Source organism: Branchiostoma lanceolatum, chromosome 2 (assembly GCF_035083965.1).
Source record: "Branchiostoma lanceolatum isolate klBraLanc5 chromosome 2, klBraLanc5.hap2, whole genome shotgun sequence".
Taxonomy (NCBI): domain Eukaryota; kingdom Metazoa; phylum Chordata; class Leptocardii; order Amphioxiformes; family Branchiostomatidae; genus Branchiostoma; species Branchiostoma lanceolatum.
In genome coordinates this window covers 29,604,067-29,617,767 of record NC_089723.1, presented here as the reverse complement: position 1 = coordinate 29,617,767, position 13,701 = coordinate 29,604,067, and the positions used below count along the sequence as shown (strand labels likewise).

The 13,701-nt window shown below is 43.1% G+C and overlaps 1 protein-coding gene and 1 long non-coding RNA gene across 5 annotated transcripts in view; one reads left to right on the top strand and one right to left on the bottom strand.

Moving 5' to 3' along the window:
- Positions 1-491: 491 nt before the first annotated feature.
- The window catches only part of LOC136428473 (uncharacterized), a 34,629-nt gene continuing 21,419 nt past the window's right edge, over positions 492-13,701 (top strand). For 2 of the 4 annotated variants that reach the window (XM_066418020.1, XM_066418019.1), the window contains exon 1: positions 12,038-13,280. In XM_066418020.1, the coding sequence (XP_066274117.1) occupies positions 12,430-13,280 (851 nt within the window). In that variant the 5' untranslated portion in view covers positions 12,038-12,429. Of the gene's footprint in view, positions 691-12,033; positions 13,281-13,701 lie in introns of those variants that run through there. The other 2 variants (XM_066418022.1, XM_066418018.1) reach the window with 2 other exon arrangements.
- On the bottom strand, positions 4,908-12,800 carry LOC136428475 (uncharacterized). The gene is made up of 3 exons (XR_010754624.1): positions 12,686-12,800; positions 6,331-6,396; positions 4,908-5,105 (listed from the first exon to the last, which is right to left on the bottom strand). It is a non-coding gene; the product is annotated as an uncharacterized lncRNA (long non-coding RNA).

Genomic DNA, 13,701 nt, shown 5'->3' with positions numbered 1-13,701 from the left:
CATAGAATTAAAAAAGCTGAATCTGAACCAGTATAAGAACTATTGGTATTACGATTTGCTTCGTGAATCAGAACTCGCCTCTTTTACCCTTACCCCTATATTGACATAATATTTCTTCATTCTGTACTTATTTTGTAACCACGTATCAAAAGAGGGTCAAAGGACCTCAAAGGATCTCAAAGGCAAGCGGTCTGCTGCAGGACCCTTACCAGGTCGAGGGGCACTTCTGGCTACTCCATCAAGCTTTCGGGCGATACCACTTTCAGGGGTAGTCGGAAGGGGACGGAAATTTATGTTCTACCAGAAATGGGCATTCAGGATTTGGATTAAAGCCTCCTTCCTCGTTTCTATCAATAGATATTTATGTAGGCTGAGGTTGAAAAATAGTAACGCGTGTGGACACATGTGTGGGCGCTTCACATCCGTATCTAGGAATGTTGAGTGAAACCCATGGGAGAGTCCATTTTCTTCTCCAGTGGTGACGCCAGAGCGGGCTTGCGGTGTGACACTTGTGTCAGGATTCAACAGTGGGGTCATCTGCGGTGTCTGCTAGCTGGGGTAGTGTGGCGCTGTGCTAGCTGTGCTGCGACAGAGGCCGAGGGGAAGTTTTTGTGTGATCTTGGATCTTGCTGGTATCCTCGTTCTCCCATCTTCTGTACACAGTAGTCCGCGGGTCGGACAAACAACAAGGTAAGGGGACCATATGACAAAATTTTCTTGTGTAATGTTAGTCCCTGTATATCTCTCTATCTCAGTCAAAAAAGGGTACTATAATGGCGCTACGTAGAAGACTTGTCTTCTATGATTTTATATGTAACGTTACATCTAACTTCCAAAAAAATCGATAATTCTGGACCATCATATTGTACTGCATCTGTTTTGTGTATAAACTTACTGTGCTAATTGTAAATGCTGCTATTTCAGACCACACATTCTATGCGATTTAGAGCTAAACAAATTACATCTTGTTGTTGATTTGAAGATGCTAATCGTTGGTTTACAAGCTACTTGTCATGGGAGATTTACTCAACAACGTACTTTGTGTATCAACAAACTAAAGTTTGTTTGTTACTAAATGCTGTGTTCGATTTTTGGTGGAAATCCGCGTAGACGTGGCCGAACCGGTTTTCGTGCATTCCTTGCCCGTCTGATCGCCTCTTGTGTGTGTTGGTGGACCACTATTTTTACGGAGGGACTGGCCATATGGAGTCACAGAGCGTCTGCAAACCCATGCGGCGAGGCCTGCTTCCGATTAATCTCAAATAAATGTGGCGTTATGAATCACAACAATAACACGTCGCCGTCTCCAATACCGGGGTGTTTATTTTGGGCACTATGACCAACCGTACGTGTCAGTACAGCTTATATAGTTCCATATGAGGGCCCGGAGAGAGCTAGACTGATCTAGCCACTACGCCAAGAATTTGGTCCCTAGGGCAGCCTTGCGGATTTATCTATTAAATGGAGACTGTTGAGTCCCGCCGTGGTTGAGTCCTGTGAATGAGAATGGGCACTGCGGTAAAATACGGGACGCAGTATTGGAGATACACGACATTTATAACGTCAGGGGCGAACTGGAATCGATGGACGGCAGGGTACACAGAATTGGTGACCGCGTTTTTGAAGGACCCACCAGGAGTTTTCCTTGACGAATTTTTGCTTGTACAGCTCCAGATAAACAAACTACAAAGCAGCATGTCAATACACCAGTCAATGGTAACCCCTAGCAAGACTTGACTATAGGGGGCATGCCTGAAAGTGGGGCATTTTGAATTACATTTCTTGTTGAAAATTATAGATTTTGTCGTGTTTAGAGTTCTCAATGAAAAAAATAAATGCTACATTTTCAGTGCCCAATGCCCAAAGTTGAGCTTGCATCCCCCCTAGTATCCAACATGACCTGAGTCAAGTACAAGTTCAAAGATTTAACCTAGCATAAATAGAGAGTTGGTAACATAAATATATTACATTGGAACGTGTGTAAACGTAATACCCATTAGTTCACAAGTCGGTAATACTATTACTGATTTGATTGTTAGACCCTTTAGTAAATGAATAGGCTACATTTTAACGTGTATAAAAGCAGTACCGATTAGGTTTCAAAACAGTACTTGTATTACTGATTTGTTACTACTGTATTGTTCAGAAGTGAGTGAGAAACTGGCACCAACTGTTTCAACCACCCCCATAACGCAAAAACTATGAGGGGTCTCAGTGCATGCAATGAATGTGATACTAGTGCTCGTAGCCTTCGAATTCGCGAATTCGGTATCTTCCGGTGTTCGCTATCTTAGGATTTCATTGGAATCCTTTAGAATACATAGCCTCTGAACTAGATATACAGCGCAAAAGAATTGGTGTCCTGAACTCAAGAGGAACCTTAAGCTAGCCTAACAAAAACAATGTTTTCACCATAAACCTCTCACGATATACCACAACTTCCCACACCCTTTCCCCCAAAACATTCTCCCTTCGCACGTATAGTTTATGTACGCCAATATAAACATTCCCCAGGAAAAGAACACTACACCGTGGTCGCTACTTCAAAACGAAGAACAGTACTATCATAACCTAAAATCTGCGTATATTGGACAGACAGTCACTTGGTTTTCCCTTTTGTCAAATGTCTCCAAATGAGTTTATCAGGCCCTGGAGTTTATCACATATATGATGTGGAATACCAGACTTGTGAGTAATGGACAATCCCCTGTTTTTCGATCAGACGACATGACAGGGTCTGTTTCACGCTACGTTTGACCAAGCGATCCTGTTTTGGCTTCGTGTAATCCTGTCAAGTTACTGTAAAAGGTTAATCTCCAAAACGTTTCTCAAGCTCCCCGGTTCAGCGGTTATTCATGGTCTAACGTAGGGGTCTTAGGGGTGTCTGTGCTAAAAGATCCTAAAATTTTCTTGGGGGCATGTCAGCACCCTAGAGCCGAGGAGCTGGCCTGTGTAGGCCCTGGAGACAGTCTGGCATCCAGGCTAGTTCCGCGGGGTCTACATGGAGAAACACCGACTGAATCGGGAGTTTAATGTCACGATTTCCCTTTCTACATCTGCTTGGAGATTACTAAAAGGTGTAATTACGCCAACATACTATACAGGTTTTAGGCGTAATGAGGATACACGTACCTCCCGTTGACAGACCTGTTTCCGATGAGAGTGATTTCAGAGGAAAATTGGAGTGTTTTTCCACGGTGATTCATCCACGGGTCTGGCAGCCAAACTAGTCTTTGTCAGGCTTCTTAGGCTGCTGATAAAAAGTAAAAATTGACTTAATACTAGTACTAGGCTGAATCATTTGGCAGAAGAGTTAGAAATTCTCTGGTAGAGACTACCACCAAACAGATGAAACGAATTGAGAGAGGGGTGTATGTAAGAAAAAAGGAGAAAAAACAAATAATGTTAACCTTTAGGCTTTACGATTGAATTGTTTCTTATTGATTATGCAAATAAGTTCCTCGTGTGCATGAATTGTATCAGGTGATCATCTTCTCCACCTAAAAAGCAGAAATTGTCCAAAGTATGAAAGTCTCAAAGGCTATTTTTGCATTTCCACATCGATTATGTAAATGAGGACAGATTTGCATAATTTATGTATAACGATGTACACATTTACTTAACTTCCAAATGCTGCAACTGCAAGTATGACATTCCCGTCATTTACCGTCTATAGAATGATAGTATTTTCTCATTGATTATGCTTTATGAGGTATTCATTTGCATAATTAATGTCTGTCTCATGAAGACCTACCCTTGTACAAAATATCAAGACCATCCATTCAGGCCTTCTCGAGTTATCAGGTTCACGCAGAGACACACAGAAACACACACATGAACGCTACCCAAAACATAGCCTTCTGGCAAAGGTGAAGAAGGAAACAAGCGAACGATGCAGCAACGTGACAGATGAATGAGGGTGGTAAAGTACTACGGAAGTGAATTGCCGGCTGATCTAGAGCTTGCCCAAGGCTCATCCGGCATTTATACTGTTGAAGGATGTACATTTTGTATGCCGGATGAGTAGTATGCATGTGCTCTTGGACACGTTTAGGACAAAGCTAGAAGAAAGAAAGACTGCGCCGCGGAAAGGAAGTTCAGTGTAGCGTCTACGAAGCTCCAACATATTCTGGATACTAGTCTATGGTCGAAGCCTGTGGTTTAATAATATCTACTGCTGTCGTCGACACTGTCACTTTGTCCGGTTCGTGAAGACCTTGATCGGGAGGTACATGTATAAGATAAAAGGAAAAGGTCACAGGTCAAACCCGGGGCACCGCTGGGGACTCAGTGCGACTTTCCTTTTTAAGTTTTATCTTGTCTATCTGACTTGACGCAAACCCGATGGTAGTTTTCGGTAACTTGACACCATCAGGCGAGATTTAAGACTATTTGTAGTCGAGGAATGCATATCGTCAACATCTTGGAAGAGATGCCGGGTTTCCTAGGGTATAATTAACCATCCAGTCCATCATTAGAACTGGGGTAAAGATCTACCCTGCAGCAAGAGGTGCCCGATATAGCTTTATAATGATCCGATGGTGACGTTTGTACGGGCCATTCGGGACCTTTGGTTTGAAAGACTTTTTTTAGTCCACACCCAGGGCAGCGAGATATTAATAAAAGCTGACTCGGCTGTTTATCTCTGTAATTTGATCATAACACTGCATATGACTTTGTTTGTTTGTTTGTTTGTTTGTTTGCAATGCCAAAAAGTAACGCAAGGCTCGTCCTCGTGTAATTTTGTAAGTGAGGTCGTATTTCAGTCTATATGAATGTTTTGAATGCTGAACACAGGAGGAGCGCATATTTCATGTCATTCAAACCCAATTATGATTTTGTTGGTCCTTTTGTGGGATTGCGGACATGGAAATGGATTTATGTAAAATCATTATAGTTGCAATTCGTTGATATTAGACTTGGCCAATTGGTAACGGCCTTTTATCTCCCAATTTGGTGATGGACCTGTCTCTAGCGTTATCAAAAGAAACACACGAGATATGGTGGAAGTGTGCTTCTACCCCCCTCCCCATACAGGGCCGACATTGCCAAGTGCCGGGTGGGAGTTGATGTGGTTATCGGATGTTGTCCAGCCTCTACCAGACCTGCAAAAGGAGACAAAACACCATAAATCTTACAACATCCAAATAACATTTCAACGAGAGCGACAAAGCAGCGTTGATAATGCATTGGGCACATGTACAACCACCCCAATCCCCACCCTGGAAACGTAACACATCCAGTAAAATAAACTAGTAGCTCGCCCACGCGCCACGTGCTTATAACTAAGACGGTAGTATACTGGTACATTCTTCAGACTCCTTTATTCCCATATTTGGAGCGTGGTCCAGTTCCCCTTAACCCCTACTAACCTCCTCTATATCCTTTTGGTCAGACAGATTTAGAGAGATGCTAGTAGTATTTTTGTGTCATGATAAGAAATATCATAGGTTTATTTTGAAAGTTTATAGATAAAAATCCAGCCATTACGTTCCATCTACGATCATCTACGGCGTTCTAATCTATGACGATAAATCTTGAAGGAGGAGTAGTAAAAATCAGTTGATTTATTTCAATATTTGTTGATCTTACATAGTTTTCTATATAATGAGAAAGGTGTAGCTTTTCAATAGGGTATGTATAGTTCAATATTATTTATTAGTTGTGGTACCCTCCAAGCAGAGGTAAACGGAGAAGAGAGCATTACCTCCATCTAATTGGGTACCCGTTTTCTGTCCGCCTCTGCTTGGAGAGTAATAGTTTTGCAGTAATGACAGTCTACTGAAAGTAGGTCACAGTGATGAAAGCCAGTCCTGTTTCTGTGGCGCACGCGGCCGCTTTGACTCGACACTTGACCACACTGACACTTGGCTCTGATCGCTCACAGGACCCACATATAGTACAATGTAGCCTCCTATGCAGGCCTTTTAGGAGCACCGGCGTTTATTTTTTGTGGAGCGCTGATTCGCGATTTTCAATATATAGGCCAGGGAGATCATACCTAATCCCTTGTCACGTTGCACTCTTTTCGGGTTGAGAGACGACCTCGAGCTCCCTGGCATAAGAACCTTACCTATTTGTTGAAAATCGCGAATTAGCCCCCCCCCCCCCCCAAAAAAAAATAAACAAACGCCGGCTCTCCTAGAAGGCCTGCAAATGAGGCTAAGGACTAGCGGACAGCAATGAAAATCGCCAGTGTTAACAGATGTAAGAAAACACTGTTGCAAAAGAAGAAGCTCCACCCATACTTAGAACACGGAACTTTTCTGTCAATTAAGGTCGTAATTATCGTAATTTTAAGGTAATTAGTGGTGCTTTATGGTGACTCACCGACGTTTCTATTGTTGCATTGTCGTCTGACCCCCGAAACCTTTCTCACCTGCACCTGTTTGACTCCTGTACTGGAAGACAGGACATCCGATGAGACAACAGAAACATGAAATTTCCAAGATGATTACACCCTGTGGGCTACACCACAGCCGCTGTTCCTGTATGATGACAGTAAATCGTTCAATCTTATCATCTATTAAAAAACAGTTTGAGTTAGCCTGTGCTGTGAACTGTAATACCATTCTAATCACATGGGGGCGGGGTCATATAGTGGTGATGTCAGAAAATGGCTGTTAATTCGTACGCTCGCGATTCGATCTACGAAAATGTCTCTTGCAGACCTCTCTGCTACTAAACAAATAGTAGAAATGGCCAAAATAATAGGAATATTTTATCATAGAACTCGGTCAAAAGAACATGAATCCGCACGTTAGCAGGCCAACTTCCGCATATGTTTCGGTCCGACTATAAGTCTGGAAGAGACCAGTAAGCGACTACTATTTCCGTAGATCAAATCGCGAGCATACGAATAAGCAGCCTTTTTTTGAGGTACAAACTCTAGTATACAGTATACTGTAGGAGTTACACTTGGATCTCCATTCCGCATGATTACAATGATAGGTGCACGCCCGTTCCTTTCCGGATGGGTTTATCTACTGACAATAGGATGGCACGGTCCATTGTTTATTTAAGGCCGTGATTGTGTACATAGTCACCTGGGTGTTGCAGGTACAAGGTGCCGTCTGACCGGTTTGACAACGCCTTAGCTTATTCAGACGAGTGTCACTGACTCATGCCAAAAGAAGGCGATATCAAAGTTGCCGACCGCATGATGTCAAACAACTGAATAACTTTAGTACATGTTTCAAACGGTAGAACTAGAAGTATACAATGTTGAATGTACATGATGCATAGTGGCGCAAACGAGCGCAATTTGTCGCCTAAACACCTTAGTATTGTTTTTATTTTCTCCGGCGCAAAATTTTGACCTAAGAAGTTATGTAAGTCGTCGATAAAGATTAGACATCCATGTAATAGAATACACAAGGTAACAGTCACTCAATTCAAGCAACAGGGTAAGATTTTAAAACGGTCAGACGTTTCGGACAGCTGGCAGCCGCTGTCTTTAGTCAGTGACCCTGTGTTATGTAAGTCGCAAACGAATGACGAAACAGTGCAGGGGAGGGGGTAAACTTGGGTCTTTGCGTCACTAACCAAAGAAATGTTTCTATGTGTAAGTTCGTGGGAGGACACAGTTTGCTGTCGCTGGCATTCTCTCTCTTAAATATCGTGGCACGATGTTAAAACTCCTTACAGGGATGTCTATCATCTCAGAAGTCGGATGTGTCATCGGTTTGGAAGGCGGGGGTTTCTTGTGTCTTCAAGTTGGCACCAACCATCAAAACTTAGCGTCCTAACAGGGGCGCCCTTCTCGGTAAACCTCGATAGTTCTGCAGAGGAAGTCGTTCCAAAAACGGAGCTGTACTTTCAACTTGGCAATGTCTCCACACCCTGAGTATGTGTACGGCCATGTTGGTTTGATTATATGGATGACATTCTCTGGGGAACCCCAAATTTCCTCTCAGTAGCCAAAATACGCCATGTGAAGGAGACTTATTTCTGGCATGTCTGGGGTTATTATAGATACAGATTTATGGCTGTTTCAATTTAATTCTTTACAGTGGTGCGTATGACGATAAATGTTATCGCATAATTTCAAGTGCATGTGTTGCACTGTCCGAAATAAAAATATTGGCAACATAAGCTATGGGGTATGATATGCCTACTGTCTGGCTTAGCAAATTGCAAAACAGAATACGGCCTTCTCTAACATTATAACAAGGGAAACACCCTATCGGGCCTTATTTGTGGGTCATCAGTTCGGGCAAGGATATTATAGAGAGAGATAATGTCCTTAGTTCAGGCAAGGTCACTTGTTACGCAACGTAGATAACGCGCAGACCCCTCGGCTGCACAAGTCCCTTGCCGGCATAAGAGCCCCCCCCCCCCCCCCCCCCCCCAATATATATGCCGCGCGTTATAGGAGGCCTGCACAGGAGGCTAACTTGTACTAATGAAAGAGTCGACATCACAATGCGCCTCTCTAAACGACCGCTAGAGGGCGCATTGTGAAAGACGCTGGTTTCTTAGCTTCCAAATTGTCACTGACAGCAGTCCCATAGTTACTTCATATGCCTTTACCTCTATATCTGCGAACTGTTCTGTAGTTTTCGCTGCAGTCTTCCTTTTGACTGAGAATCTATCTGTTTTGCATGGTATTTTTTGTAACGCTGAACAAAAATGTTAGTTCAGGTGGTGAAAGACTTGATCGCATCTCAGGGCTAGGGAACACAAACAACTAACGTTATATGGCAAGCTTCCGATCACACTTTTAATTGAAATCTTTATTGACACAACAAAAGTACAGCGACTTCCGTAAGGTCTTCTACAACTAAACATGCAAACAACAACAATGGGATACCAAATAATTCACCTTAGTACAAGTATAACTATATATGAATACTTTAACATGTCGAGTTTAAACTATCACTTACACTACTATTTCTAAGATCTAAACATTCTCTGATATATTTACCTATTTGTACACAGTAAGGGTTGTCTCCTTCTAGAATGTATTTGAATTTATCTATAGAATGGAATGCATCGAATGAAGACCTTTACTGTACATGTTTGCCCCACTGTGCTAAGCACAGGTCACATATTTACTTCTCTCCTTTAACGTTTTGTTCCTTTGTCGCTACCTATTTCTGTTGATTTTCTATTTTGATCGTTGCTGGTAGACTTTATTGCTATCAATTAATTGTGAGCGTTTTGAAGGCGACGTATTTCCCAGAGTTTGTAGTTGCTAAAAGGAGACTGCCGTTCGCTTTCAGGACCAGTGAGCTGAATCAACCGCAAAATCATGTGTCGTTGTAAATGTCGTCATAGAATTATGCTAGTCTTTCGGAAATCCTGTGCAATTCCAGCTCGCTGTGCAATTCCAGCTCATAAGTTCTGTTGCTTGGGAGATCCAGAATTTGCCAAGCCCTATTTTTTCACCATGGCAACGCAGACGACAGCTGACGCATTTGCGTCCGTGGACCGATATATAGCTCGAGTAGGGATCGTACAGTGCTATAGATAGTTCACTAGCTGTTTATGACAGTATATTTATATAGGCCTATTCCACCGTACTCCTATTTTCAGTTGGAAAACTCATTTCTTTAGTACCAACGTTCATGATACTCAATGTGTTCATTTTATCATTTCAGTCATGAATATGTATTTTTGTCTTTTTTCTATAATGACATCATGGGACGATCCCTACTTCCCAAAATACTAAGTTGAATCAAGGAGGTTAAAAGGTTTAACCTTCTTGGTTGAATTGTGGGCCGTTTGAAGCACTTAAGTTGAGGTAGTAACCAATTACGTAGATCGCGTTGACACTACATGTATATGTGATGTCTGTAATACAAGTCATATCAACAATATTGGGTTGTTCTGTTATTGATAAACAGTCAGATGCCTAGGCTAAACATGAGATGGCCAAAAATATTGCAAAGGGAAGGACTATTTTATCATTTTTGTGTCATAAGATAAGATATGAATCATACATTGACACTAAATGGCAATGAGGTACAGTATGTCAAAATCACTACTTTTCAATTATGCTGCAGACAATTTAGTTTTTTTAAAACAGTTGAATATCATGGTAGGTGCTACATTAGCATTCAAACGATTCATAAAAATGACCGTTTTGGACATTAAACGAATAGCTAGACTTCGTCAAAAGAAAGTGAACCGCCCCTGGAAATATTCTTGCACATGTGAATGAGTCTTGCAAATAGTCCAAGGTTAAAGGGCACGCCTGTTGACCCCGTCACCTTTGACCTTGTGTCATCAATCTGTACCAACCAAAAACATAGGTCATTTCTGAGGGCACTGCGTGTGTAGAATTGAAATAGCTGGACCGTTCAACAATAAATGAATTTATCCAGATGTTTTCAAAACAAAAGACTCTAGTGTACTCAATGAAATTGCAATATCGATTAATTTCACTGTTATTGTTATCAAGAGTACAAGCATAAACAAAGTAACATTACAGAAGGCCGTTATATGAAAGTTTATTGCAAATTCCTGCCCGTAGGCTAATTGCAAGTACATGTAACGTTACATGTAACACGGAGTGGACGGACAGACAATAATGAACAGTATAACAAATGTCTACTCTAGTCTTAACTACTGCCATTAAGTTTTAAGTTATTGAGTTCGACTTCTTTTTCCGAGACAGTGGAAGACGAATGATCCCACTTTTTCTGTGATATATATTAACGATTTTTCTATTTGTATGTCTGTAATTAAAATGGTGTTGCTTATTTCATTGAACTAACCAGCCGCTGTCTCATTTTGAAGTAACCTGCACTGTAAGAAAGCTTATATGTACATGAGCAGAGCATTTCTTACGTAAACATATGAAATAAAAAGATTTCAAAAGTTGTAAATAAAACAATACGCCATAATCTCTCTCGGGTAGTAACCAACAAGATGCATTTGGCAAAATTTTCTCGTCAGCAGCCATGCAGGTAACGTCAACACGAGTCAGCTCAGTGTCAAGGGCAGCCTTGTTGTTGTCTCTTTCACCTCTCCTCAAATAAAGTCACGTGACTTCCGCTGGCAATTTTCCCAAGCGACGGTGCTAAACAGACGTTAGAGACTGTATTAAAGCCCCCCCTGTTTGGTCCGACCTTCTACAAATCACCCGTGCCCGTCCATGCCGGACTGAAAAAGGAAATTCTTATAAAAACAAACATCCAAACGGCGTGTTCCACAGCTTCACCGATGTTGTAGCCGCCATGTGCTATCATGGTCATCAGAATATTTATCAGACTTGAATTTGAACGGGAATCTATTTATAAGAACCCATAGACTTTCTGTCACGGGATACTATAAAATGTGAAATGTTCGCCGTGGCTTTATGTTCGCTGTTTTCGCTGTGGCCTCTTCACTGCGAACTTAAAGCCATCGCAAATATTTCCCCATTTACATGGCAGTGTCAACCGCGAACTTAAGATCATCGCGAACACTCTATTTCCTCCCTGCCGCGAATTTAAATCTCCGGAAACATTTCCTCTATTACAGTATCTTTTATCTCAAACAAAACGTCCATTCAAACCGCAGTGGGTGTGTCGGTCACACTGTCAAACATGTGCGCAGCAACTACGCTGGTAGTTCCACAAACGAAGTGACATTCTTCTTGTTTATGTTAATATGACATGATTATCAATAGGAGAATCTTGCTGTGTATCAAATTATGTATCAATACCACCACGACAGGCCCGGTAGCAACACGTTCGGAAAATTTCCCGCCAACTTGTAGATAGGGTTGTTTTACGGTTGACTTGACCGTGTATAATTATTGAAGACCCGCTTTAGGAGGCCCCGTGTTGGGAGTTAGTTCAACGTTATACACAACACGGACGGAATCTTTATGTATGCACTCGGGGTATTCAAATGCACGATTCTGTGACCTAACAATAGTGTTGTGTGAAACAGGTTTTACCGGTCTATCCCATGGGTGTAAATGATCACGCCATCTCCCCTTCTTGTTTATTAATCATTCAGTAGCACAGATGTATTGGGGGCTTCGATTGCCAATACGCTATAACCTATAATATATGGGATCGTCGATAGCATTCTCCAACGTATTGACCCAACATGCATTTTTCTGACAGTGCGAATCGTTGATATGCGTGTATCTGTATCTAATGACGTCATGCCACACCTGTAGAAACAGATGCCTTGTTTGTAAACAAAAACAAGGACCGTGTAAACGTCAAAGCGCGGACGCACTGGCCCGGAGGCTGTTCGGTACGGAGGTTTTGCATGTAATTTTCAGGCACCGTTTGTGCGAGGCAGCTGGATAGGTGTGTCATCTCGGGTTGGCCGCCTTGTACGACGCCGGCGGCACGCTCCCCTCCTTGTCCCGCCCCCTCCCAACACCAGACACTGCCGGAGGGGCTCAGTCTTCCCGCTGGCAGGGACTTGACGGGTAAAAACACACCTAGCTCCGACACAACGTAACTAAAGACTGCGTCAAACATGTCTCACTCGCAGTATTACTCGCGTGAGCTCCAGCACACCGATCGTTCGCGCTTTGTCGTCAGAGGCAGAGATGCAAGTACACGTACTAGTATCACGTCTTCGTCCGCGTACGGCGGCGGGTACGGCGGTCCCGCAGCGCCCACCACCCGGCGCAGCAGCAGCGCCAACCCCACCACCAGGAAAATGTCGTACCGAAGCCGCAGTCAGTCCTCTGACAGACTGAACACCCGCCGAAACACGCTGGACTACGAACCTTACTCCTCTGCCCGTCTTCTTTCCGAATCTAGGTCCGGAGGTGGGGTGTCCAGAAAGCTTCGCTACCGACAACAGATGAGCGAGACCACCCTGACGTCTGCCAGCAACAGAATGTCCCGCTCCATGACATCGCTGACGTCGCCCGACCAGGTGGTGTCCGCTCGGGTGTACTACCAGCCCATGTACCCTAAGCGGGCACGCACGCTGTCCAGCCAGTCGCCATCGCGGTACGACAGTCACACCGCCACCACGACCCGCACCTACGGCAGCTACGCGTCGTCGCGGCACAGTCTGACGGGCAGCGCGCCCGGGTCCCGCAGGAGCAGCATCGACTCTCAGCACTCCTACGACGAACTGATGAGCCCCAGCCCGGTCTTCACCCGCGCCATGTCCACTACCACTGAGATCGTCAAGGAGATCAGCAGGCTTCAGGAGACCAAGAAACAACTAGAGACGGACATCCTGACTCTGGAGACGGCCAAGAACACGGGGTCCGGGTCCACCACCGTCATCAAGACGCTACAGGAGGAGACCGAGACCCTGACGAAACGGAACACGGATCTGGAGAACGACATGAAGGACTTTAAGATGAGGTCAGTCAGTGTCATTTCTTAGAAATCTTCTTAGTTTTGTATAAGAATGGTATAATAATGTGTCATAAAGATGATATTATAGTTAGTAGTATGTTCTATGGCGCTGATATTACATAGACGCGTCTTACTATCTACGTTTATTTCTCTATGTATATCTATGTATATCATACCAAGGACAGAATATAATGTCCTTGATCATACCATTATCAAAGGTGTTCAAAACAAATCATCAGATTAGTCGTAAACATCTAAAGTTAAGAAAGGGTCTCCCTATTACGCTTATCTGACAGACATTCTTAGAAAATATTGCCCAGATTTCGATTTATTGTAGGATACTGGTGGCCAATATTGTTAGTGGTATTGACCCATTTGCAATAGATTATAAAACTTGAGGACTAACAATATTTCCAAAGTGCCTCAC